At 45.0% G+C, this 27191-nt stretch overlaps 3 protein-coding genes and 1 long non-coding RNA gene across 7 annotated transcripts; 2 read left to right on the top strand and 2 right to left on the bottom strand.

Moving 5' to 3' along the window:
- Positions 1-971: 971 nt before the first annotated feature.
- On the top strand, positions 972-9583 carry gpn1 (GPN-loop GTPase 1). Of its 2 annotated transcripts, none has more exons than XM_085158619.1 (13): positions 972-1185; positions 1855-1948; positions 2159-2265; positions 2353-2390; positions 4627-4705; positions 4783-4877; positions 5269-5314; positions 5407-5553; positions 5760-5842; positions 8751-8790; positions 8867-8957; positions 9037-9138; positions 9234-9583. In XM_085158619.1, the coding sequence occupies exons 1-13, from the start codon at positions 1018-1020 to the stop codon at positions 9338-9340; spliced, it is 1197 nt and encodes a 398-aa protein (XP_085014745.1). In that variant the 5' UTR covers positions 972-1017; the 3' UTR covers positions 9341-9583. The 2 variants fall into 2 exon arrangements, with proteins under 2 accessions (XP_085014745.1, XP_085014754.1); XM_085158628.1 differs by having other exon boundaries at positions 973-1185; positions 9040-9138.
- Positions 9584-10421: 838 nt separating this feature from the next.
- On the bottom strand, positions 10422-18662 carry LOC146526257 (uncharacterized). Its single transcript, XR_014873977.1, has 2 exons — positions 15894-18662; positions 10422-14789 (listed from the first exon to the last, which is right to left on the bottom strand). It is a non-coding gene; the product is annotated as an uncharacterized LOC146526257 (long non-coding RNA).
- A 42-nt stretch (positions 18663-18704) lies between these two features.
- Positions 18705-25782, top strand: LOC146526256 (stathmin-4-like). Of its 3 annotated transcripts, XM_085158658.1 has the most exons (7): positions 18705-18817; positions 20244-20314; positions 20396-20491; positions 21018-21223; positions 21693-21857; positions 21974-21991; positions 24257-25782. In XM_085158658.1, exons 2-7 carry the CDS (start codon positions 20302-20304, stop codon positions 24263-24265), a joined length of 507 nt encoding a protein of 168 aa, XP_085014784.1. In that variant the 5' UTR covers positions 18705-18817; positions 20244-20301; the 3' UTR covers positions 24266-25782. The 3 variants fall into 3 exon arrangements, with proteins under 3 accessions (XP_085014784.1, XP_085014768.1, XP_085014777.1); XM_085158642.1 differs by having other exon boundaries at positions 18709-18817; positions 21974-25782; XM_085158651.1 differs by lacking the exon at positions 18705-18817 and adding an exon at positions 18871-20167 and having other exon boundaries at positions 21974-25782.
- On the bottom strand, positions 25535-26910 carry LOC146526255 (interleukin-17F-like). The gene is made up of 2 exons (XM_085158670.1): positions 26707-26910; positions 25535-26615 (listed from the first exon to the last, which is right to left on the bottom strand). Exons 1-2 carry the CDS (start codon positions 26874-26876, stop codon positions 26372-26374), a joined length of 414 nt encoding a protein of 137 aa, XP_085014796.1. The 5' UTR covers positions 26877-26910; the 3' UTR covers positions 25535-26371.
- Between the last annotated feature and the right edge of the window lie 281 nt (positions 26911-27191).

Raw genomic sequence — 27191 nt, 5'->3', positions numbered from 1 at the left:
TGGGCAGCGCTATGAATTATGGGATAGGTTGGGCCACGAAGGATACACCCGACACATCCTTCAAATCTGTGGAAAAGGAGGACGCACTTGTCGGCTGTATTTGGAAAAGTCTTCGAATTTGGACAGCCTTCGTCGCGTCTCTGTGACGTAATCAGTCTAAAAATCGGGTCTCTGAATTTGCACACCCTACTGAGTCTTTATTTTCACATTATTATCCAACTATTGCTGTTTTATTACTGAGCTACTGAACTAGTTTAGATGAAAGGCACCTAGTAAAATACAGGCAGATGGCCCCGCCCCTCCCTGAGCCTGGTTCTGCTGGAGGTTTCTTCCTGTTAAAAGGGAGTTTTTCCTTCCTGCTGTCACCAAAGTGCTTCTCATAGGGGGTCATATGATTGTTGGGTTTATTGTGAAAATCATCCACCACACTTCTTGCAATTTTCATTTGACGAAGAATCGACTTCTTTTAGAGTTTTATTCAAGGAAAGTAAAATTTCAGAATATTTCTAGACTATAATGAGAAAAATAAGTATTTATTGGTTTGTAATTTTTTTTAAAAAGGAAGTGTTAGTGATACATGTGAAAATTCCAATTATGTATATTAAAATTAATTATTTAAAATATTTGCAAAACATAAAACATAAAGCCAATATTCTTTTAAAATACGGAAATATATATAATATAGAAATGATTAATTATTTATATACTGCGTTACTAATAAATTATAAACTACTAAAATGTACTAAAAGTAATATTTCTAATCCACAAAAAATTAAAATAAAATACCTACTTTTTAAGACCCGTGAACAGTAGAAATATTTTACTCTCTGCAGTCATGTGTTTTTTATTTATATTAATTTATCTGTAAAATATTCTAATAAAGTTTCCTTGTGTTTTCATCATAGTTTATTAAACACGCTGCTGCCTTCTGGCTTTCGTTTTGAACACTGCGTTTCCATTTTACGACAGCGGCTGCGTGTGGACGGCAGCCGGTTACTATAATATCCCTCCAGCATCATGGCAGCGGCGGCGGATTGTCCCGGCACTGATGCGGCTTTCCCGGAGACCCGGGGCAGTTCGGCGACGGCAGGTGGCAGCGGGGTCCCGGGAGCTGCTGCCGGGGACAAACCCGTGTGTCTCATCGTGCTCGGCATGGCGGGCTCCGGGAAAACCACCTTCGTCCAGGTGAGTCCCGGTCCCTTAGCGGCTAACGCAGCTAGCCGCATGAGTTAGCTTCTTCAGAGAGACCGAAAGGTAAATAAACGAGCAGCGACAGGTACCGGTGTGTGAGCAGGTTTACATCAGAGGAGGAGGAAGAGCTTTTTTTATTATTTAATTTCAGCTTAAACTCAGGTACCAACCAGCTTTCTGTGGCACACCGAGGACCACACGAAGCCCCCAAACCGCGCACAAACCCATTAGCATCAAATAAAATCAGTTTGATTTCAGTCAGGTAGGAGAGGCAGCAGGTTAGTTATCCTACAACAGCCTTTAATAAAATAACTTAAACGCTCAATAGAATATAAGTTAGGTCGGCAAGGTATGGATTATATAGTATTAGCACGTTTAAGTAGAAAACAATAGAATATAGAGTAGAGTCAAACTTTACTAAATTGTATATAACCCAATAAATGTTAAAATAGCTTAATAAAGTCCCTACATTGACTGATGTTTGCTGCTCCTTCAGTCTGAGCTCAGAGATGAAGATTTTTTAAGCAGCTGATGTTAACATCTTCAGCTTCCCTCCTCTTCCTCAGAACATTTCCTCTGTATAAACAGTGTTTCCTGTTTGTCTGCCTGTTGTGAAGTGAGCCGCAGTCACGAGTAATCTGAGTACTTTTCTGTTTCCCGCAGAGGCTGACGGCTCACCTGCATTCCCTCAAAGCTCCTCCATATGTCATCAACCTGGACCCCGCCGTCCACGAGGTCCCTTTCCCTGCAAACATCGGTAAGGATCCATCTGTTTGCTGGACGCTACTCATTTAAACCAAACTGATGCTGGATTTGCAGAAGTGCATTTAATATTTGCATTACACATCACAGCGAAAGCAAATAAACCTTCACGTGTTTTTGTGACTCAAACGGAGCTGGAAAGACTTTTAGCTCCACGTTATCTTCAGCGTATGTTAGTTTTCTCTGTCTGTCCTCTTGCTTTCAGACATCAGGGACACGGTGAACTACAAGGAGGTGATGAAGCAGTACGGCCTCGGACCCAACGGCGGCATCGTGACGTCACTCAACCTGTTCGCCACCCGTTTTGATCAGGTGACTCACAAATCTCAACATCTCGCGGTACGAATGTCCACACCGGACAAACAGTTCGGATGCTGACTTTGTGTTTGTTTTCTTCAGGTGATGCAGTTCATCGAGAAGAAGCGACAGAATCACCGGTCAGTATGTAGCTGCTTATTTGCAGCTAAATGCAGTTAAATGTTTTAAGGATTGTGAGGGACGCCAGCGGCATCCTGTGTGTGGTTGTGATGCACAACACTCCAAAATATTAAAGGAACACCTTAAAGCACAGCAGAGCTCACTGAGGGTAATAGGTGATGATGCGCCTACACAGGGCTAAATTCAAAGACACCCCAAAATCGATGCAGGCCCGTTTTGTTCAGATTTCGTTGCAGGAGTTCAGAAATGATTCTCGGGAGTTCGAATCCCCCCACGTGTGTGTATGAATGCCTGACGGCGCCGGGGTGATGTCCTGATGGGAAACGTAACATCGCAGAGGAGTTCTAGTGATTTAGGTCGGGCGATGCGGGGCAGTGCATGGATCAGTTCCTTCATCCTCCAGGGACGGCCTGCATAGTCTCGAGATAAGAGGCTGCACCAGCATAGGCTCCGACAACAACCCCCGTCTGTGTCTGATTGGTTGGACATTCGCAGCAGTGTCTCAGTAGAGGCCTCTTTGTAGTTTTGGTCGTGCTCATCCTGTTCCTCCTGTTACTCTAGGAGTGCTGCCCTCCTAGAGTAACAGCCTGTCTCCTGGAATCTCCTCCGTGCTCTTGAGACTTTGCTGGGAGACACGGCAAACCTTCAGTAGCACTTCTGGATGTGCCATCCTGCAGGAGTTGGACTATCTGTGTAAACATGTGCAGGTCGGGCCTGGGGTCCGTTCTTCGTACCTCGCTTACTACATCCAAGATCAAATCATCGCGCCAACTTTGAGCTCGCTATTCCGGTTCGCCAAACACACCTGTTGTTGACGATTAGTACAGCTGGATGAAGTAATGTGAGATCACTGGGTGGCTTAAAAGGGGCTACGCATCGATAGTAGAAACATTGATCGGCAACCCTTTGATTGGTCGGCGAAAATGTCGAAGGAGCGCGCTCAGTATTTTTTGGCAGCAGAGCAAGAACTCCTGATTGAGGGATTTCAGGAGTTTCAGAGTTTAATTAAAACGCAAGGGAACACTGCAAAGGCTGCAAAAGCAAGGAGAGAGGGCAGAAAGTTGCTGACAAATTAAACTCGTAAGTAATTTATTATATTATATTACATTATATCCTCTTTCACATTAGAGCCACAACAGGACCCACTAGAACATGGGAACAAGTAAAAGTGAAATATAAGAATATTCTACAGAATGGTAATATTTATCACTTATATTGCTTTTAGTCTCTTGAAAAGAGACCCTGAAATAATCTGTTTGTTTATAACAGCAACCAAGAAAAGGGCAGAGCAAAAAAAGACAGGTGGTGGTCCTGCACCCCCTCGTCACACCCCGGCAGAGGAGCTGGCTTTAGGGTTGAATGCTCTCCTTATCAATCTTGCACCTTCCGCAATGGGTTGCTCGCGTACAAACGGACAGGACATGGCTGCGACAGACTTCCCAAATCCACCTTCGCTTTTATAGCCGTGGTCTCTCATCTTGATTACACAAAGTAATTTACTATTACTACTCTAAAATATGAATTACATCTGAAATAATCAAATACATGAAATAGAATGATTAATAGTACATTTCCCTTTTTTTAGGAAGTGACCTGTATGTATCTGTATGAAATCAATAAAATAATAAATAATAAAAGATAAAATAATAAAATTATTATATATTATTAGAAAAAAAAAGAAATATATATATATATATATATATATATATATATATATATATAAAATAATAAAAGAATCAAATACTGCATTATCTTTAGTTACATTGATAATATTTATTTATGGAAAAACTGTGGAAAAATATCGCTGTTGCTTTCGTATAAATGAAGCGGACATACCTGAGTGGCCGCGATCTAATCCTGTTTACATAAAGTAAGCCTGCTCCCAAGCAGGTTTACGCTTACGGATCTGTTGCTATGACAGCAAGTCCCGGATGAGCTTCGGAGAACCGAACGATCCAAGATCACGCGAAATCGTCAACAATCAAATCCAGCTAACTTACTTAGCGAGGTACGAAGAACGGACCCCTGATGCTGACCGTAGCCAAATGCAAAAATCCTGAAAAACAGTAAAAGGGGAAAAATGTCCTCCAGTAAAACCAGTCGTGTTCAGGGTGTCTCTGTTGTTTCACCTGTTGTTCATTTCATTCACAGCGAAGCAGCTTTAATGTTTTTGAGCAGCGTATAAACATCATTCTGAACAACAGCGTGAATGAGCAGGTGTCTCTCTGGCTCCAGGTACGTCCTGATTGACACTCCAGGTCAGATCGAAGTCTTCACCTGGTCGGCGTCTGGAACCATCATCACCGAAGCTCTGGTGGGTCTGCTCGTCTGCTTTTGTGTCTAAGTTATGAATAAAGACGAGTCGTTTAGAGCGTCTGCGTGCGTTTGTAGGCGTCATCCTTCCCCTGTGTGGTGATCTACGTCATGGACACGTCCCGCAGCGTCAACCCCGTCACCTTCATGTCCAACATGCTGTACGCCTGCAGGTACCGAACACCAACCACATCAGATTCATTTCAATGTTTTCTGTGAGACGTGATGACTCTGAGGTCTGATTTACAGCAGCTGCTCCTCCCGTTAGTCTCTCAGCTTGGAGTCGGACTCCAGCTCCACTTTCTACGACCGCCGCTGGGCGTGTCCTCCCCCATCTCCAGTCCAAGTCGGTGGAGCTGGAGTCCAGCTGCAGGCTGCAGAGATACTTCAGAAGCCCCTGATCATCCTGCCGTTTGGGATACACGACAGCAGCTAGACTTTCAAAATAAGAGCCAGGGGATTGTGGAGGCCTTGTTCTTACCTGAAATGAGTCACTAAATATACCCGAGCATCCCATCAGGACAGTCAGCAGAGTTTTCGTTTAAGTCCTTCTTTGTGTTTCAGTATCCTCTACAAGACGAAGCTGCCCTTCATCGTGGTCATGAACAAGGTGAGGACGCTCGGCGTGCTGCCGGCTCATTGCTGAACTCGTCGTTTCTGTCGTTTGATGACGGGGTTTCCTCTCGTGGTTTTCTTTTTCAGACCGACATCATTGACCACAGCTTCGCGGTGGAGTGGATGCAGGACTTCGAGGCTTTCCAGGACGCTTTGAACCAGGAAACCTCGTACGTGAGCAACCTGACGCGCTCCATGAGCCTCGTGCTGGACGAGTTCTACACCAACCTGAGGGTGAGAGGGGCCGCCGAAAAACTGGACCCTTAGCAAATCCTTAAACCCCAAAGTTGTAACTTTGTGTGACGCACACAGGGAGAGGCTATGCTGACGGTTTACCTGCTTACAGCGTTTTAAATAGACTGTATGTAAAGGATGGATGCACTGATGGGTCAGAGCGAGTTAGAGAAAAGGATAAAGCGATAAAGTCTCTGCACCTGCAGGTGGTGGGCGTGTCTGCGGTGACAGGAAGTGGATTAGACGAGCTGTTTGTGCAGGTGGAGGACGCGGCCAAGGAGTACGAGAGGTGAGTCAGACACACTGGTGATAAGATGTTTGATCATCAGCACGAGGAGTTCCCAGTGAGCTGATCTGACTCTATACAGCTGTTTTAAAACATTCAGGCACTTTTTGACCAGAGGAAGAAACACGAGGTTATCTTTGTTTGCTCAAAGCGTCAGAATAAAACCTCAAACCTGACATGATTTAAGTAGTTAAACAACAACACTGAATGAAACTTTTCTAAATATGAACATGTGTAAAATCTTTTTGTGAAGTTCTCCTCCAACAGTAGCAAACTTGATTAGGAAACTGGGGGCTAGCAGCTATGTTGAGTCTGTCTAGCACAGGCCCACCGCTGGAACGAGACAATTTAACTACACAGCAAAAGCATTGAACACAAAGTAGGCAAAGTTCTTCGTGTTACTCTGCCTGAAGTGTCGTTCCACCCACTTGACCTCCGTCAGACTCTCAGCCAGGTTCCCCATAGCACTCCTTTTATTCACATGAATATGCATCGGTTCATTAATATATGACGTCTACATACACACAGAGTACCGTGTGTGTGGTCAGGATGTGACCCTCTGAAGACTCCCCAAAGCTGGTGCCAGGAGTCTAGCGGTCCATGTAAACAAAAGGCACTTAGCATAAAACTGACATAGCTACGCTTATCCGACCATAAAACAATAAGAGAAGCTACGACCTCTCCCACGCTCCCAGGATGTGGGTGTGAATGCCAGAACACTCTGGAATGCACACCAAGCCTTTGCAGACTATTAAGGATCAAGTTATTAAAGTTGAAAACTTTAATAATAATAATGGATTGCATTTGTGTAGCGCTTTTCGGGTCCCCTCAAAGCGCTATACAATTCCACTATTCATTCACTCTTGCATTCACACACTGGTGGAGGCAGCTACGGTTGTAGCCACAGCTGCCCTGGGGCAGACTGACGATGGCGAGGCTGCCATATCGCGCCATCGGCCCCTCTGGCCAACACCAGTAGGCGGCAGGTGGAGTGTCTTGCCCAAGGACACACCCGGGGATCGAACCGGCGACCTTCAGGTTCCCAACCCCTGAGCCACTGTCGCCCTTTAAGCTTTAATACAGTTTTAATAGGCGAGTTATAAAAACATTTGGTCCTCATAAAGCTGAGAGGTTTTTAATTTGTATTTTATTTTTTACCTGAAGTGTTTTTTTGAAGTCCTATAAGTTATGACTCTATTAAAGATAAAGACTAGTAAAGAGATTAAATGTCCTTTGTGTCTGCAATATGAGGTGTGCATGTGGTGTCAGCCACTAGAGGGCACCAAATACCCATAAATAATCCCAGAAAATAATCTGGGAAACGTAGTTTTTACAAGGCCTTTCAAAGGTTTGCTGCAGTTTTGTAAAGTCATGTGTGACTTTAAAGCCTCCCAGAAACTGTACAGAAAGGCATAAACTTAAATCACACTTTTGTATGAATTTGTTTATTTTGAGGTTTATTTTGCATGTTGTGCACAAAAATATTTAGTTTTGTTTTTCCTGCAGTTTAGGAAAATTAGTGTCTCAAAAATTAAACTATGAAGACACTCAGAATAGATTCTCTGTAGTTGGAAAGTATGTTGCGCAACTTTTTGCATTTAAAGTTTTGAGGGATAAAACTAGAAATATTTTGTGGGCGACCGTGGTTCAGAGGGTTGAGAAGCTCCTCTTGTAACCAGTTTGATCTCCAGCTCTGTCTGTCCTGGTCGTTGTGTCCTTGGCAAGACACTTCACCTACCGCCTACTGGTGATGGCCAGAGGGGCCGATGGCGCGATATGGCAGCCTCGCTTCTGTCAGTCTGCCCCAGGGCAGCTGTGGCTACAACTGTAGCTGCCTCCATCAGTGTGTGAACGTGAGAGTGAATGAATAATGGCATTGTAAAGCGCTTTGAGGGTCTCGAGAAGCGCTACATAAATGCAATCCATTATTATTATTATTATTATTATTATTATTATTATTATTACATGTGTAAAACAGGGTGTCCAACTCCAGGCCTCATGGGCCGGTGTCCTGCAGGTTTTAGATGTCACACCCTGGGTCAGCACACCTGAATCAGATGATACATCTGTTATCAGGCCTCTGGACATGTTGAAGAGGTTATTTAGCCATTTGAATCAGCTGCAGGGGAAAAAAATTATTTTTTTTGTAGTTTATTGCACTTTTTTGAAATTTATGTAGTTACTATGGGCTCAATACATTTGGAATATAAAGGTTGTATGGATGTATAGCAAATTGAAATCCTCCCAAAAACGGCACTACAGCAGGTAAAAATATAAAGATAAGCTGTAGCGGACTTGGTTCTGTGGTGGGCTTTAAAGCAGCGGTCCCCAACCCCCGGGCCTCGGACCGGTCCGTGAGTCGTTTGGTACCGGGCCGCGAGAGTTGAGGCTCAGGTGTGAAATGTATAGTTTTCAGGGTTTTTATCGGTTTTCAGCGTTATTTTGTTATCGTTTTTATCGTTTACTCGGTTTTCCTGGGTCTTTTCACGTGTGTTATGAATAAATCTTTTTTTTGGTACTGGTACTAGTTTTATTTTGTTGTATTTATCCGCGACACCTTAAAGGCCGGTCCGTGAAAATATTGTCGGGCATAAACCGGTCCGTGGAGCAAAAAAGGTTGGAGACCGCTGCTTTAAAGGGTTAATCAGTGATTTCCTGACCTGGATGACTGAGCGTGCATCACGAAACCATAAATAATGACTTTGAATTAATGACCACAGGACTGTTTGCTGCAGTATCCATATAACCACATACACAGTATACAGTGGTTAACAACAGTAACAGTTATTTTATTCAAAAATAAAAACTAGACTTTTGAGTCGTGGAGCTCGACGCTGAGCGTTGGGTTCTTTTTTTATCATGGAGGAAACAAATTGTTGTGACGACTGAAGTCTTCCTCCTGCTTCCTCAGGGACTACCGACCCGAGTACGAACGACTCCGCAAACAGCTGGTGAGTGCTTTGTTTTGTTTCTCCCTGTTGCTCCGCCCTCACGTCGTCCCGTCTAAACCGACTTCCTGTCCTGCAGACCGACGCTCAGAGCAAGAAGCAGCAGGAGCAGCTCGAGCGGCTGCGGAAGGACCTGGGAGCCGTCGACATGAGGAACACGCCGTCCACAGGTAGAGCCGGCGCCGTGAAGCTAAACTGTTATTATGCTACGTTTTTGTAGTTCGAACTGACCGATTGACTTCCTGCCAGCAGATGAAGCCGACATCGCTGGGCCCAGTGACCTCATTATGACACGCGGTAATCCTGACGAGGAGGCGGCGGACAGCGACACGGACGACATCGACCACGCCGGTGAGGAAAGAGTTGGCGTGGATTAACTTCCTAATTTTCTTAGAAGCCTGAAATTATTTCATAAACATTCGAACGTCTGATGTTTGATTTTTCAGTGACGGAGGAGAGCAAGGAGACCGAAGCCTTCGGAAACTTCCTGAAGGAGAGGAAGGAAGTGGTTCAGGTCCGAAACAGGAAGTGTATGATACCCGAGGATCCCTGACCTCAGAGGTTTCCCTCTGCAGGACACAGACTATTACCTGGAGCAGATCTTCAGGTTCAGACACGACGAAGCGAGGGCTGAACTTCCTGTATGATCAGGTGACCTGATTGGCTGCTCCTTCCCAAAAAGAGAGAGAGAACTATATTTTTATATCTTCTGTTCCATTACTGTTGGCTTTGTTTGTGAAAGTACTGAAAGGTTTATGTAAAATAAAATGAGCTCTGATATCAGGACTGGTTTTAAGCCTTCGACTCGACCTCGTGATTCCAGAAGCTCCGTCTTTATTCAGACGTCAACAAACTCCACGTTTACGGAACAATAACAGGTCACTGATTGATCGATAATGATGTAAACCAGCCAAAGTCTGCTGTGTTTCTCTCAGACACTTTCTACACTGGAGTCCGTGAGCTCCTAAACAAAGACGCCTATAAAGAGTCCAGAAATGTTCTCAGAGAACATAGATGATGTTCTTGTGATGGACACAAATGTCCAGAGATATAACGGAGAACTGCACTTCCTGAGACGGGCACCATCGAGGGAGGACGTCCTGTCCTAAACCGACCAGTCGGCACGCATTAGCAGGATGCTAGTCGGCAAAATGAGCTCTGTGAGAAACTAAAGGACGGACGAGTCAAACTAAAGTCCGATGTCGGCTGTTTGATGGGATGACATATGGCTGCAGGATGCTGTGGTTCAGTGTGCCCCATCACACCTGCCCCATGCTTCATGGTGGGAACCGTGCATGTAGAGACCGTCGTTCACCTTTTCTGTGTGGCACAAAGACAAGGTCTCAAATTTGGACTCATCAGACCACAGATGGTCTCATTTCCACTGCTTGTGTTTCTTGGCCCAAACAAATCTGTTCTGCTTGCTGCTTTTCCTTTGTCCTGACCAGAGATGGGCAGTAACGCGTTACTTGTAACGTGTTACTGTAATCCGATTACTTTTTTCAAGTAACGAGTAAAGTAAGGGATTACTATTGCAAAAACAGTAATTAGATTACCGTTACTTTCCCGTAGGAACGCTGCGTTACTGCGTTACTAAAACCGTGATTTTTTTTTTGCGAGAATGTCTCATGACAGCGACGTAAGCGAGTGCGACGTTCGTGGCAACAGCTGTGTGCAGATCAACAATGGATCATATATCGAGTGCAGAGAGAGTATGAGCGTGCAGCGTTTAAAGCGTGGAAGTACTGACCTTACTTTGAGTTTGATTCCATAAAAAGTGACAAAAACATTAGTGTCCGTTGTGCGTGGGAAGAAAACTTCTTTTTACAGCGAAAAAAACCCTAAACTTCCAAACAAGCTCCGAGTAGCTACGACGTAACGGGAAACTCACAGAGAAACTCGCGGATCCTTCCACTGACCGCTGCACACCTGCACCAGGGTAACCCTCCGCCTACCCCACTCCCGCTTTACAGGTGAAAATAGAGCAACAGGACCGCTAGTCTTTGACTTTATTTATTTTCTGCTGTGTTTTACTTGCATCTATTTGAAAGACTGAGTGTAAACACACAAAAAATATTTTATTTTATGTGCTGGAATGTGCAGAAAATAGGTTTAAATGTTAAACTAATTTCTTCCAGTCAGAGAATGTTGCAGATAATTAAAGTTTTGCTTGATGCATAAAGTTAAAAGATTAAAACTAATAAAACAAGTTTTAAAAAGAGACTTTTCCATTTGATTACATTTTGTATGATGATTATGCAGAAAAAGTAGAATTGGGCTGAAAGATCTATCACTTTATCACCTATTCAGGTTGTAAATCGTGTTTTTAAAAAGTAACTAAGTAACTAATTACTTTTGAAAATAAGTAATCAGTAAAGTAATGGGATTACTTTTTGGGGGAAGTAATCGGTAATTAGTTACTGATTACTTTTTTCAAGTAACTTGACCAACACTGGTCCTGACCATAAACACCTGATTCACACAGCCTCCTCTGAACAGCTGATGTAGAGGTGTGTCTGGCTCTGATCTGAGCTGCTGTTGTTGCCATCTCTGAGGCTGGTGACTCGGATGAATTTATCCTCAGCAGCAGAGGCGACTCTTGGTCTTCCTTTCCTTGTGGGAGCCAGTTTCCTCGTAGAGCTTGATGATTTTTGGGACTGCACTTGGGGAGACATTCAGAGGTTTTCAGGACCGACTGACCTTCAGTTCTTAAAGTGATGATGAGCTCCGCGTCAGCTGATGGAGAATCCAAACTGTGCTGATTCAAACAGCATTGAAGACTTCGCCACGATGACCCGTGGTACCGCTCCAGCGTGAAACCCTGTCATTTCCTCCATCAGCGGGTCAGGATTTTGCTTCGCGTTTCATTGTGATTTTGTGAAAGTGTCTCAGGGCAAACATGCTCACAGAGTCGCCTGCAAAGCAAAAACAAACGTTAGTGTCAAAGGTCAAAAGGGCCTTAATCTGACAGCACGGTTGTGGTTATCGATGACATCATTCCACAGCAGGACATTTCAGCGCTCACCGTTTTGCTTTGCGTCTGGTAAACAGCTGGTAAACACCAGATGTGGATTTCTGCTTTTTACTGTTCAGAAAGACTTAAATTTATTAAGAGGTGCTGAAAAGTGTGCAAAGGTTTTTCCTCTGGAGGAGACGGCGTGTTCCCAACAAACTGTTTGTAAAAGAAAGGATGTGAAAGGATGAATGGAGGAGAGAAAACCTCCCACTGACAGCAGTTTGGTGTTTCTGGATTGTGTGTTGTGTGTGTGCTCGTCTTCATTCATGTCTGAGCTCTGTGAATGGATTCAGGTCGTCCGCCCGCCGACCATCTGCCACCAAGCTGCCAACACGCCGCTCGCTTCTGTCGCCTACGCGCTCGTTGAAATCCGGCAGCGTGGTCGGACTGAAGAGCGTCTGACTCATCTCTCCACTCACTTCAGCTTTCAAAAGGACAAAGCACGAAGCCGCAGAGAAGACGGCACGCCTGCGCGAAACACTGACAGCTTCAAACAACTTGTGTTCTTTCAGCTCGGCGACGGCGTTCACTCCAACACAGATATGAGGCGCTCGTGTTCAGAGTGGGAGCCTGAAGCTGTCAGGTTTTCATGTAAACCTGGAAAGTTGAGTTAGTTACTCATTTAAAACTTTGTCTGACGTGGATAATCAGCTGACGGCAGGTGAGTCGGTAACTGCGAGTGTTCAGAAGTATGTGGACAGATAATGAGACTGAAGGGGACTCGCTGTGAGGTCATTTTAAAACAATCACAAACCCTGCTGCAACCAGTTTCATCTTCACCGAGCTTCACCTGCCTGCACAATACAGACTGTATATAAAAGATGGGTTCTGAAGATGCAAAGTTAGCATTTTGGTCAGAGTCACGCTAGTTTTTGGGGGAGGGGCTACTGTCAATAGGTGGAAGTAATTTTAGTGTTTCACCCCGTGTGCTCCACATGGACATTATATCAAACTCTGGCACACTAAAAAAAAAAGTTTTATAAACCTATGTTATTTTTCTTCGATTTTATTTATCAGATGTTTAAACTGCTGGAGGAACATTTGGAGAGTGGAGTCTTGGAGAGCACGCACACATTCACCAATCTGCAAAAACACTACATCTAGACCTGAATATGTCATCGTGTGCACAATACCATCAAAATAACCTGGAGAAGTCTCTGTGTGCAGGAACAAACCTGCAGGCCTGCAGTGTTGGGAAGGTTACTTTTAAAATGTATTCCACTACAGATTACAGATTACAGATTACATGCCCCAAAATGTATTCTGTAACGTATTCCGTTACGTTACTCAATGAGAGTAACGTATTCTGAATACTTTGGATTACTTAATATATTATCATGCTGTTTACAACTACATGAATGTACTATTGCTGTGATTTATTACTGTTACTGAAGGTCCGCAGCTCCGAACCGTAGTAAAGTGACCTCTGGCTAATACGGTGGGTTCTGTGTCGGCTCGTAGCTGAAAACTAGCTTTACTTTGTTGTCTGGGTCAACTTTGCTAGCAGAGACAGAGAGAGGCGTTGAAAGGCTGCTCCAACGGAACTTATTGTTTCAGAGGAAAACACGAACACGGTGTACAGTCGAGTCTTAATAGCTTACTTACAACTGGGCTCGTCAGGCTCTCTTCTTGGCTGCAGTGGTTATTATTATATTTACATGCTTCCAGCTCCCGTTTCTGCTCGATGACAGCTCGTACTTTTCCTTTTTCTCCCTCCCTCGCTCACAGACACATAACGTGTATGGCAGTCCATTCTCCCTGCAGCACGGACTACACTGCCCATGATGCTACATTCTTTAGAGCTATACCTGTAGCATTCTGCCTGTTAGCTTAGCACAACAACAACAAAAAGGCCTCTCTCACCCAGGAAACACGCAGAGAGAGAGCGTCACCCTGTAACCATGGCAACCGTAACGCTGCCTGGAACAACAGAACGTAGCTGTGAAACAAAACCCAAACAGTCCTGACCCGCCACAATATGAAACAGGGAAGTACCGCCGTGTAATCCATTTATTTCAACAAAGTAACTGTATTCTAAATACCACCTTTTTAAACGGTAACTGTAACGGAATACAGTTACTCATATTTTGTATTTTAAATACGTAACGGCGGTACATGTATTCTGTTACTCCCCAACACTGCAGGCCAGTGATCTTCAGATCCTCAGACAGCAAAGCATTAAGCACAGGCGTGATTCTGTGATGGAGATCAGTCCATGCACCTCCAGGACTCGCTGCCTGTCACGACTCGTCTGATGAAAAGCTCTGTTATCAGACGGGTCTTAAGGAGCCAGAAGTTAGGGGTGCCAGAGGGGATTGGTAGGGTTCCCGGGGTTAGGAGAATGTCAGGTGAGTGCTGTGTGGAAGGTGATTGGATGATGCAGAGGTCGATGTACTGCCACACCTGAAACTGCTCCTGAACTAAGACAGGAGGTTAACACCTGCAGGTTAAAGGTCAATCATGCAGAGAGGAAGCGCCGTCTTCTCTGCGCGACTGAGGCAACGTGAGAAACCGATCTGAGGTCAGATGGACCCATAGGTGAAATTCTTTTGGAAAACATTGACTCCTCCGGGCTAAAGAGGAGAGGGATGCACCATGAGACGAGTGCCACGCTGTTTATATTATATATATAAGAGAAGACGAACACGTCTGCAGCTGATGTCTCCGTGTGCGTCTCACCTGCAGCAGAGCCCAAAGGCAGAATCTGAGGATTTGATTTTAGTCTGAAAATTCCCTCAAACTGTGAAAAATGATCCGACACAAAGTGAAAGTCACGGCGGTGAACTCGGGTGAGTTTCTGGAAGTCTCGTCCTGCAGTGTTTACTCGCCTCCGCTGATATTCAGCCCACGCTGCTCTCTCTCCTCAGCCTGAAGCTCGCCCCTCCCTCACTCTCCTCCTCCTCTTCCTCAGTGGGCTGCGGTCACGATGCCTCGCCGACACATCGCTCCAGCTCGTTTCATTCAGAGCCGAGCGAGTGTTTCGTGCCTGTCGATGAATTTAACACATTTGTTTAATCTGAATCCTGCAGCATTCAAAAACACAGCAGCAGCTTGGACCCACACCCACAGTCAGACAAACCTACAGTCAAACAAACCCACAGTCAGACAAACCCACAGTCAGACAAACCTACAGTCAGACAAACCTACAGTCAGACAAACCCACAGTCAGACAAACCCACAGTCAGACAAACCCACAGTCAGACAAACCCACAGTCAGACAAACCTACAGTCAGACAAACCCACAGTCAGACAAACCCACAGTCAGACAAACCCACAGTCAGACAAACCCACAGTCAGACAAACCTACAGTCAGACAAACCCACAGTCAGACAAACCCACAGTCAGACAAACCCACAGTCAGACAAACCTACAGTCAGACAAACCCACAGTCAGACAAACCTACAGTCAGACAAACCCACAGTCAGACAAACCCACAGTCAGACAAACCCACAGTCAGACAAACCCACAGTCAGACAAACCCACAGTCAGACAAACCTACAGTCAGACAAACCCACAGTCAGACAAACCCACAGTCAGACAAACCCACAGTCAGACAAACCTACAGTCAGACAAACCTACAGTCTGTCAGCTGAATTTTTCTGAGTTTCAATCGGTCACATGGTCACATGGTGATCATGTGTAAGTGCTGAGGAGTCTCATGCATTATGAGACAGAGGCAGAGACTGTATATAAAAGATGGTCATCCCATTGTGACGCGTTTTGACCAAAACTGATTGTGAGAAACTGAATGATGCTGATGAGCCTGAGTTATTCTTATTTTCTGACTGTAGTGGGGCCAAAATTACTTTCATGTTTTATTCAATAATGCTTGAAACCAGCGACTGAGATCATCATTTTCTCATAGTCAGACTTGTAGCCAGAGCTGGTCTGTGTTCTCGCCACACTCTTCAGGGCCCCGCCTCCTCCACACAGTGAACACCCCACTGTACCACAAGCAGCCACTCAGCAGGGAGTCAGCATCAGTACCTTTGTCCAACCCTCTAAATCTAACCTTACACAAACGTTTTCTCAACGTTACTCTGAGCTCAACCTGGTTCAAACCTTAATCTTACTCTAACACGACCCTTACTTAATTCTGTTTGTGTAACACTGCAGGTCATGTCCTCGCAGCATGATGCACTGATGTGTTTGTCCAGTCTCACCTCAGCTGCATGACTCATCCACTTTACTTTCTTGCTTTTACTCAGTCCCATCATGATGACATCACTCCGAATCCATTTCATTGCAATGACCTCATTGTTGGTGACATCATCTTACGGCCTCAGAGGTGATGTCACCTCTTCCAGTTATTCTGCTGCTGTTTGTCCTTAAAAGCATCCTGCAGAACTGGCCAGAGGAGGCCTCTGTTCCCATCACATCTATTCTATTCTATTCTATTCTATTCTATTGCACTGCTGCAAACAGCCTCATTTCTGTTCTGCAGCAACACCTTAGTGCTCAAATAAAAGCGCAATGTGTTATTGTTTCTGCTGAATCCAGAACCTGATTTTACATCACACACACACACACACACACACACACACACACACACACACACACACACACACACACACACACACAGAAGGTGTGGCTCTGAGCACTCTCAGCTGATTGGCTGCAGATGACATCATCAGTTGGGATGTGGAGGTTTCTCCTTCTCCTTGTTGCTGCAGCCTCTGGCTCACCTTGTCTCCACACACACACACACACACACACACACACACACACACACTGCAGATGCATTACATCATCTGGTTCAGCGTTGGGGGCAGCTCGTGAGAACATTATGTTCTGCTGCAGTGCATCATGGGAGCTGGAGTTCAGTCCTTCCTGGTCACTTTCAGGTCATTTTCTGTGTTTTATTGAACCACTATCATGTGACTGAGATTAAGAGATTAGATTAGTAACCTCGCCCACAGTTTTTGGGCTCTTTAGTCTTTATTCAGACAGGACAGCGGAGCGCGCTCGGGGGGAGACGCAGTAAATGCCCTCAGGAATCAAACTTGGCTTCTGTCGAGCGTTTGGGTCACATGCTCCACCCTGTTCGTGATGCTGGCGTCACTCTTGACTGACGCTGGGTCCGTTTATGCGTTTCTTTTCTGCGTTTGTCTTTGCCCGTCGGGAACCCATGGATATTTTTGGATGCTTGGGAATTCTCAGTGTGACGTTGAGAATTCCCAAGCATCCAAAATCATTCAAAAGCATCTCAATACACGCAGTACTGGTAAAGCAGTGCCCCCTAGTGGTGAAAGTTTAACTCTGCTTCTGCAGCGGGTAGCTGCTAAAATGACCTTTAAAAGCTGACGGTGCAGCTTATGCTCCTGCGCTTCTGCTGCTCGCCTGCTGTCCACGAATATTTCCATCTGAAGCAGGTGCTTTCCTGCCGCGTGCCACATGTCTGTGTGAAAGATCCTCACGTGCCTTCCCCCAAATTGCACCTTGTTCAGACTTGGCCCAAAACATGACTGATCGATCAGAACTGTCTGCAGCCTGATCGATGCTGATTCGAGACGTGGATGTGCGAGCTGTCTTCTCTGGACTCCATCGCTGTGGGTTCGTCCTGCGAGCGGCAGACTGTTTGGCTGCGAAGCTCGGTGACAGATGGAGGCGTTGAGCTCAAGCACAGATTTGTGTTTGTGTGCCGAGGATGAGTAACGCTTCTTTGTCAGCCGGTAAATTTAGCGCTGACATTTCCTCAGAAGCACGCCGACCCAGCAAACTGGATCAGACCGGATCAAAGCAGAGCCGGCTCACCTTACACTTCATCTCCACACGTTCTCTCGTTAATTCGCCCAGCAGCACATGTATGTGGGAGGAATTTCATCCTGGGGCCCTAAAGTGTGCCTTCATGCTTCTTCTGCATAAAGAATCATCCCTCTGCAGCTTGCTACCAAGGGTCAAAGGTCATGTGATGTTAACAAGCTGCTGAAAAGTTGTTGAAAATAAATCCAGAGTTTGTAATGTTTAGGTGTTTCCAACATTTTCTGCAGGAAAACCAACATTTGTTCCCAAACTGCATTCAGACTGCAGTCTGTCAAAGTTTGAAGAAAACGTTAGCCACCTGTCCATCAGGGAGGCCACGCCCCCTCAGGGGCCGGTGTCCTGCAGGTTTTAGATGTCACCCTGGGTCAGCGCCCCTGAATCTAATCATTAGTTCATTACCAGGCCTCTGGAGAACTTCAACACATGTTGAGGAGGTCATTTAGCCTTTAAATCAGCTGTGCTGGATCAAGGACACGTCTAAACCTGCAGGACTCCGCCCCCCGAGGCCTGGAGGTCCTCCACCCTGCTTTAACCCTCAGGTGAGTCATAAAAACATCCTTCCCCCCACCGCCGGAGCCTCGTGACCTCATTAGAAGTACTCCTGACTTGGTAGAGCTGTTTAAGTTAGAATCAAATGACCTTTGACCTTGCAGAACTCTGTAGACTCATGGTGCATGCAGCACATGCAGATACAGATCTTATTGAAGGCTCACCTCCGTCCTGCTCCTGTGGACAGAGGATGTCCCTTTCACATTAAAAGCATTAATATTTTTGCTTGTTTCACGTCTTTTCTTTTACATTTTTGCCTCTTAGAAAAAAGCATTTTATCTTTTTAAAACCGCCTGAATGTTTTCTGTTGTTGTCGGGACTGTGCTGCTGCTTCCATGAAGCCCTTGTTGGTGCTGCGCACATGAAATCCCGGGAAAGTTGATCGCTGCTTAATTTCTGTTGATTTTTCATCTTTAAAACATTAATTTTTCTTTCAGTAAGTGACAAAGTTTGTCCTCCTGATTCTGATGAAGAGCTTTCAGTTACTGGTCAGGAGGTTTCCTCTGAAATAACCCAACACCACCTCCTCCTCCTCCTCCTCCTCTGCCCTGCTGGACCAATCGCAGCCCAGCATCCCTGCTGGCCAATCAGAGGGCTGGTGGGTGATGTCATGTATTGGGCTGCTGTGTGGTGGTGCTGATGCTGCTGAGCTGCAGATCTTCAGTGTGAACAGAGAAGAGCTGGAGCGAGCATCGCTGCAGGGTGAGTGACAGATCCACTCGTTCACCCCCACACTGATTATTTCTATTATTATTTTTTACATTCTCTGCAGCTCAGAGCAGAAAGACGAGGCGATAAAAGCAGATTTCTCGGCTGTGGCTCGTTTCTTTGTTCATGCATTTGTTCCTCTGCAGTTTCTCTTCATCTCTTCCTTCTTCCTCGCTCTCGTGCATCCTCTCCTGCGTATTTTCTCTCATTTTCTTCTTCAGTTTTTGTTTCGTTCGCTTTGCTGTTTGAGTTCAGCTCCTTCATCTCTGCAGAAGGCGATGCGCTTTCTGGCAACAATGACATCATCGCTGAGAGCATGCACACACACACACACTCACAGATGCACGCAGTGACACACACACACACCCAAAGTTAGGACATTGTGTTTGCGTTTGCATTTCAATTTTGCAACAAATTCACGTTTTTAATCAATTTCTGCAGAAAAAAGCAAATGTAAACATAAATATTTCTCCTCATTTACAAAGTCGAGCTTTGCTGCTTTTCTCCGTTTACTCTGAATCTTTTTGCCTTCTTATGTTTAGAATTAGAAATGCAGTTTGTGGAGATAAATGTTGGTATTTTCTTCATTTTCTGGGCTGCAGACGTGAAACGATCGAATGCAAATAGCTTAAAAGATGAACTTGTAGTGAAAGATGAATCGTAAGCAGGCTTGGATAATAGATGGAGTTGACTTTGAAATTCAACTGATTTTCATGCAGTTTGTAATTTGCTGCAGTGACTGAGTAACATCGTGTTTACCAGGAGTTTATCTGCAGGACAAAGTTCAGATAACATTGTGTTTGCTGTGGTTTCGTAACAGATGCAGACAAAACTGCAAATACAACCATAGTCTGCTTTTAAATCTTTACATTTCTTAGAACTGTGGAGGTCAGTGTGAATCGAGACACTGCAGATCTGCAGAATCTCTCTGTGAAGCCTTACACGGAAGAAAGTGATGATGTTCCTGCACATGTGATCTGAATGATCTCTGATGAGGGAACAGCAGAAAAAGCTGCTGAGTTTTTGTTTCTGGGGCACACTGAGGGTTCCTCTCTGCAACGGCGGCTTCGCTTCGGAGGCCGAAGCCCGAGCGGCTCCTCGTGTCTCTGCTGCTGATTCATCCGTCACGCTGAGTGGATTATTTTAAGCTCCCGAAGCAAATCAGTGGCAGGTGTCGAATCTTTTTGTGTGAATGACTCATACGAGCCGAGAAAAGCTGCATCGTGAGCAAAAGCTGACCTTTAAATCGAATCGATGGCGGAGATATTCTTAGACAAAATGACACTGAATCACAGCGGACGAGCTGCGGGTGAAACAGCAAAAGCAAAGACGCGGCTCGTGCAGGTTTCGATGTTTGTGTTGCTGCCTGAGACGCATTGTTGTTCATCTGCTTTCACTGATCAGACGTGTCTCTCTGCAGGAACAGACTCTACCTCACCACAGTGTCTTTGACTGAGAACAGCAGCAGCAGCAGCAGGATGACTCTAGCAGGTAAACGACTTTTCTTTTGGCTTTTATCTCTCAGTCCTGTCTGCAGCTTTTCTTTACATCTTTTCCCTCTGAACGTTCCAGCTTACAGGGAGAAGATGCGAGACCTCCCCCTGGTGTCTCTCTTCTGCTCCTGCATCCTTCCCGAGCCCAGAGAGCCGGCGGCCGACAAGAAGGAAGGTCAGTAGCACAAAGTCACCTTTGTCCCGCAAGACAGGAAGTAATGGTGTCCTGCTAAAAACTGAAAAAGGACTACAGAGTCAGGCTCAACCTGTCTATGAGCTACAGCAGGAAAGACGATGCTGAGGCTGCTTTTAGTTGGTCATCCCAGTAAATGAAACCAGAGAATGATATGAAATGTAAATAACACAAAATATTTACCCAAAAAGCTGCAGGCTGAGCCTTTCGAGGCTGAGCTATCTCTGAATGGAAACACGTTAATATTCAGTCTTGAATAAATCATCAAATTTTGCGATGTAGAGTTTATCAACCAGCCCATTAATGAGTCATAAAAATCTGAATCTCATGCACTGGGAGCTCTGGTCGGAGCACCTGTGAAAACCAGTGTTTTAAAAGTTGCAGAGCTCAATCGTCCGTGTTCGAGGAAGATGCAAAACAGTAGTTTAGCGTAAATCCCAACAACAAAGTCAGCCAAACGAAACCATAATAACCATCTCACCGCCTCATCCTCTCTCTGCAACTGCAGGCGTGGTGGACTTGAACCTCTGCAACATCCGGGACATGGAGGTGATCGAACTGAGCAAGCGAGCGAGTGGCCAGGCCTTCGAGGTCATTCTGAAGCCGCCCACCTTCGACGGCGCCCCCGAGCTCAGGGCCACGACGCCGCCTCGCCAGAAACCATCGCTGGCGGAGATCCAGAAGAAACTGGACGCTGCTCAGGAAAGGAGGAAGGTGTGTATGTGTGTCAAAGGAGTAGAGTAGTAGTAGTAAATTTGATGTTTTATTTAAAAACATTTAAATATTTTTAATCCATGTAACATTAATTTATTGATGTTTAACAGTTTTGCTCGTATAGCCTCTTGTTGACCTGATTTGGTCTCACTGGGATAAACAAGTTAGTACAGTTCAAGCTAAGAAGAACAAACATGCACAATTTATGGAAATTCTTCAAAGAGTTTAAGAGAAATGTCAATAAAAACAGATGTGAGGCTCATAGAGTCTGTGCAGTTTTAAATTGCAGTCCATCCAGATGTTACTACAAAAATTAGGGGTCCTAAAATCGAGCTCTGAGGAACGCCACAAGTTCTTTCGAATTGTTCTACGTGTCTGTTCAGACAAATACATTTCAAGATTTTTGAGAACCCGGCATCAGTGTGAAGGGATGAAACTCAGTAACAATCCTTCCTCTGACTCGCTCTAGTGTCAGGAGGCGGAGCTGCTGAAGCACCTGGCCGAGAGGAGGGAGCACGAGCGGGAAGTCGCTCAGAAAGCTTTGGCCAAAGAGTGTCAGGAGCATCGCGCCACCGCCAACATGGAGCAGCGGCAGATGCACCTGAACGCCTCACAGGAGAGGCTCCACGAGGAGGTGAGGACCGCTGTTTTACACTGCGAGATGTTACCTTCATTTACTGAAAATAAAATCTGAACTCTGGAAATAAATCACTAAAAGGAGCCTGTGTGGTTTCTGTTTGTGTCTTTCAGGACAAGCACAGCGTGGAGGTGAGCACGGCTGAAAAAAGAGGGAATCTGGGTAGAAACTGTGAGACAAAATGTTTTTATTTTAATCTCTGTTGCTTCTTCTGGGAGAAAAACAACTACAGAAACACTATAGACTCAAATAACACAGTTTGCAGGAGCAAACATGCAGTCAAACCGAGGCTACGTCCACACGCACACGGGTATTTTTGAAAACGGAGATTTTCCGTTTTCGTTTTAAAAAATAATCCCGTCCACACGTAAAGGCAAAAATGAAGGAAAACGCTGCTAGGAACATGCCAAAGCAGCAGGTGGCGCTATATTCCTAACCGTGTAGAAATGTTGGCCAATCAGAAGTCTAGAAGCCTCGGTGGGAAAAAGTAAACAAAGCTGGGGCATAGAAGCAGAACCGAGTCGTATGTGTGGAGGGACAGTAACTGTGTGTGTATATGTAAGCATTTAAACACTGCAGAGACAATTAACAGTAACAGTGTTGTAGAAATTCATTTCACCGAAACAATAACGTGGCGCACAGTGTGACGTCAAAAAAGGCGCACATCTTTGACGCTGCGTTTTCTCCGTTTTCCTCGTCCACACGTAAACGCAAAAACTGAGTTTTCGAAAATATCCACCCTGTCAGGCGTTTTAAAAAATCCCAGTTTTCAGTGACCGAAAACGCCGTTTACGTGTGGACGAAAGGTGCAAACGCATAGAAAAATCTGCGTTTTCAAAAACACCCGGGTACGTGTGGACGTAGCCCAGGTCACTGACAGTTCACGTTTATAAGCTACCAAACCTGCAGCATGGTGATAAAAATTCTCTTAAAAGATGGAAAAACATGACCAAGATTGGTCTGAGTAAAAACTCTAACAAGGCAAAGGTGAGTCCAAGTCAAAACATCAAAGTCAAGACTCAAAGTCTGAAAACAACTCGTCAAACTTGAGACTCGTCGAAACACTGTGATACAGACAGACGCAGTTCACGATGAAGGAACGTTCTGTAACGAGGAGGAGTAACCTATTAGTTACTGACAGGTAGAGGTTATTTAGTTAGAAATGTCAAAATCCTTCTAATAGCACAGGGTTGGGAAGGAGCTGGGTTTGGGATACTCAGAGAGAAACTGAGGCAACATGAATATCCGATGGTCGTTGTTGGGATATTGTGGTTTAGGTGAAACCTTTTAAAACACAAGCGGTGGCCCTAAAACCATGAATTATTTTGCAAGAATAACTTTTTTAAGACTGAAACAATGATCTCTTAGCCTTATTTCTGATTGCAGTGGGTAACAGTGTGATGCTGTGATCCACATGACAGCCGCCTGAGTAAGAGAGACAAGCTTAAAGGAACTTTTGGGGAGTTCTGATAGCATAGAGTTAGCGATGAGTGGGTCCCTGTTATAGCAGTCCATCTAATAGCTACTATTGAGTCTTTACCTTGCCTTGAGGCGACTGCTGTTGTGATTTGATGCTATAAAAATAAAATTGAATAGAAATTGAATAGTTGTTGGATCTCTGAAGAACGCCAGAACAACTTTCAGACAGGTTTCTCATTGTGATTGTCAGAGCTGCCGTTTTTGACCAACCACAGTGAGACTGTGACATTTCATCCACCGGGTCACCGATCACTCGTTCAGCGTTTGATCTGGGTTCTGTTTGAGTCACGTGCTAAAAAGCAACGATGTAACCGTTCAAAAAAAGCCTTGTTCAGTTATTTTGGCATGAAAGCTTTTCAATGTTTCCAGACTGTTCTCAACACTGAACGAGTGTTTGGACAGTAACCAAAGTCAAAGCCTACCCTTAGATTCACATGTAACAGGTTACCTGGAGGATGTGAAGAGAAAAGAGCAAATCTGACAAAATAATTGCAATTTGCAGATATAAAGCAGTTTCACTTTTACTGGATCAAAAGGTTCTAGACCAGGGGTGTCGAACTCCAGGCCTCGAGGGCCGGTGTCCTGCAGGTTTTAGATCTCACCCTGGGTCAACACACCTGCATAAAATGATTAGTTCATTACCAGGCCTCTGGAGAACTTCAAGACATGTTGAGGAGGTCATTTAGCCATTTAAATCAGCTGTGTTGGATCAAGGACACATCTAAAACCTGCAGGACACCGGCCCTCGAGGCCTGGAGTTCGAGACCCCTGTTCTAGACCAAGAGGTACAGAAATGTGTTTAGTGAGAGCCTGTAGCTCATATCCCTGCAGGTTTTAAGCTTTTTGATATCTTCACCTCCTCCTCTTTTAAATGTGAGTGTTTGTGGTAACAACAACCTCCTGTCCTCCGCTCCCAGGTGTCTTGATGGCCTGATCACAACACAAGCTGAACCTTATTTGGAAGCCATTTTGGAGGGCTGATGAGCTGATATTTGATGTGCCGGGATGCTGGTGCTACTCCGGCGCAGAGACTGACAGGAAGTAGCTCTGAAAAGAGTAAGAGAAGAAGACGATGAGGAGGGCAGAGGGCAAGACCGACTGCACAACAACTCCTCTGTACAACCAGGACTCTCTTTAACAAGACGAACTCTTTATAACGAGACGGACGCTGCAGATTCAGTCGTCATTAGATGGTTTGAAGGGGTTTTACTGTGCTTTGTTTCCATGCCAACGGTGCCAATGTGCTCATGTGTGTGTGAATGTGTGTGCCTATCAACCAAACATGAATTGGGCCTAACATGAACCAGATCCATCCCCTACGACTAGAAGGAAACCTTCCTCTGGGACTTTGAACGTCAAAATTAACTGAAATGAAGGATGCGTGGACTTACAGCTGATCTCAATCAAACAGCGCCATCTGCAGGATCGTTTAAATCATTGCATGTGGCTCTTTAGCGACATCTAGTGGCATCTGTAGGTATAAAATAAGCAGCAAGCAGATCCATTTTGACTTTTAGGATCAGAGTCAAGATCACTGAAAGAGTCCAAGACGAGTTAGTGTTTCTGAGGTCAATTTAAGACAAACATCAGCAAAAATAGAGCTGAACTTAGTCGTAGAGGTGAGATTACCAACAATGAAATCACCCAGGAAGTCAAACCACACCCTAAAATCCCCAAACCAAAACAGCGCTGCCCTCCAGGACAGCTCGTTTCACCCACTCTTTTCCTACTTTTAAAGGCAGAAGTTCTAGGCGCTGTGCAGGAGACATCACATCTTTGCTGTTTCACAGACGATGTGGTTTGGATTGCTCAGACTCGGTGTCTCTGGATATTTGTCATTAGTGAGGGAAGCGTGGAGCAGGAGAGATTGACTCCCAGGTTCTGTTGTGATGATGAGAGAGAGCTGAGCGTCGAGGCGAAGCCGTCAGTCAGTCTACGCTCCTACGCTCACCGACGGCCCCGAGCGGACTGTGGTGACCGAAAGAGATGAGGGGGTGAGGACCTCAGAGTAGACTCACCCCAAAAAGAGGCAGTTGAGGTGGTTGAGCATCTGACCAGGATGCCTAATGGGCGTTTCCTAGATGCATGTTTGGAAACACCTCAGTGTCAGAAGAGCCGGAGCTAGCCGGGAAGAGTGAGCGCAACCAAAAGATTAAGACAAATCCAACCGAAGTGCAGGTTTTCCTGTTTCAAACTCTGCCTTTAGGTTTGTTTCCCACCAGTTACGCATCTCTTCGTCTTTCCTGTGTGAAATGGACGCGACACAACGCTTCTGAGACATCGGCGATGTTTGCTGCATCGAATGAGTGACTGGACCGACGTGTGTACAGTGTTTACAGCTGCTTATCACTGCAACATCATTGTAAAGGATTATGATATGATGATGATAATGTACAGAAATCACATTATATTTTAAATTCAACAATAAAACAGTCACACTTTACTACTTTGTTCGGGTTTTTTATTGAGTCAGATTCTGGATTATAAATACATTAAGAGTCAATAAATATCTACTGAAGAGCACAAAATACTTAAATAAAACAAAATTAAATTAAACCATAAATAACAGAAAGAATATGAAATAAATCTCTGCTTTTAAATCTCAGCTACAGTGTGCGTTTGGTTGTGTAGTTTCTCCCATTTTCTATTTCTGGAGTAAATGTGAGCTGTTTATTAATAATAATAATAATAATAATAATCGCTGGAAATATAAAACAAAAAGATGGCAGGTTTAACGCTAAGCAGCATTTCACTAAGTCACTGAGATGAAACAGCAAACTGAAGTCAGTCTGTTGGTCATCAGCTCGTCATTCATTTAAATAAACGTACTCTGACAGATATAATTATTTAAATTAGATATTATTAGATTTTTGTCGCTTTTGTCGGATTTACATGCAGGTAATTCTGTATTTTACATGTATGGACCCCTAATTTCATGTTGCATGAGAAAATCATTTCTCATGAAATCCTCAATGGATTCGTTTTCTCTCGACATTCCCGGTCTTCCGTACATGAGCCCGTTTTGCTGGTCCTCATTGCTGGATTCGGACCACAGGCTTGACACAGGTGCAGCCCACCGAGATGAGGCGGGACTCCAGGCGGTAGTGGTAGTCCGCCGACCCTTCTGGCCTGATGCGCCGCAGCAGCAGCACCTGGTGCATGATGGGTCTGGACTCCAGGTGGCGGTCTTCCTGGCCCTGTGAGTTCAGGCAGCCCTGCAGCAAGCAGTGAGCCTCCGACAGGAAGGGAGGGAACAGAGTGTCGTCGGTGGTGACGCTGAGGATGGAGAAAGCGAGGGGACAAAAGGTGATTAAAAGAGCTCTGTACGCCCCGTGATTAAAGGGCCATGCCGCAGTTTGTCACTCACTTGTAGGTCCATGGCGAGATGGAGGCGTTGTTCAGCAGCCTGGTGTGTCTGTGGGTTTCCAGAGTTTTGGCGTCCAGCTGCAGGGAGACTGTTTCTAGCGTTGCACCATGCTTGTGTGTCCTTCCTGTCTTCGGCATGGCCGCAGCCTCTGTGATCATCATCATCATCATTATTGCCACGACACAGGCGGCCTGAGGAAGAGAAGCCACAAAACGTTTATGGTCCACATTTTCAGATAACGTCACTGTGATAAACTTTTTCTCAGTTTTCAACGAGATACTGCAAGACACAATTTCAAAATCCAGGGTTATCTATAGATGACACTTTATATTGTAAGCCTGCAAAATCAGCAATAAAACCGCAGTGACCGGAGACTGTGGTGAGGAAGAACGTCATTTTAGCAGGAAGAGGCATTTGGCAGAATTATTTTTTTTTCATAAAATCAACATATGTTTGTAAAACTTGTTCTTATGATGACGTAACAG

The sequence above is a fragment of the Neolamprologus multifasciatus genome, chromosome 1, assembly GCF_963576455.1.
Source record: "Neolamprologus multifasciatus chromosome 1, fNeoMul1.2, whole genome shotgun sequence".
NCBI lineage: Eukaryota > Metazoa > Chordata > Actinopteri > Cichliformes > Cichlidae > Neolamprologus > Neolamprologus multifasciatus.
The sequence above is the reverse complement of the archived record's forward strand: the minus strand, read 5'-3'. Positions and strand labels throughout refer to the sequence as shown.

What these genes read in the sequence shown, in the direction of transcription:
- gpn1 (XM_085158619.1), top strand. Translation starts at nt 1,018, where the DNA reads ATGGCAGCGGCGGCGGATTGTCCCGGCACTGATGCGGCTTTCCCGGAG. An exon ending in AAGAAGCGACAGAATCACCG is followed by an intron (nt 2,391 to 4,626) that starts GTCAGTATGTAG and finishes CTCTGGCTCCAG; the next exon opens with GTACGTCCTGATTGACACTC. An exon ending in AACGACTCCGCAAACAGCTG is followed by an intron (nt 8,791 to 8,866) that starts GTGAGTGCTTTG and finishes CCTGTCCTGCAG; the next exon opens with ACCGACGCTCAGAGCAAGAA.
- LOC146526255 (XM_085158670.1), bottom strand. Translation starts at nt 26,876, where the DNA reads ATGATGATGATGATGATCACAGAGGCTGCGGCCATGCCGAAGACAGGA. An exon ending in ATCTCGCCATGGACCTACAA is followed by an intron (nt 26,616 to 26,706) that starts GTGAGTGACAAA and finishes CTCCATCCTCAG; the next exon opens with CGTCACCACCGACGACACTC.
- LOC146526256 (XM_085158642.1), top strand. An exon ending in CTGCTCAGGAAAGGAGGAAG is followed by an intron (nt 21,224 to 21,692) that starts GTGTGTATGTGT and finishes GACTCGCTCTAG; the next exon opens with TGTCAGGAGGCGGAGCTGCT. An exon ending in AGGAGAGGCTCCACGAGGAG is followed by an intron (nt 21,858 to 21,973) that starts GTGAGGACCGCT and finishes TGTGTCTTTCAG; the next exon opens with GACAAGCACAGCGTGGAGGT.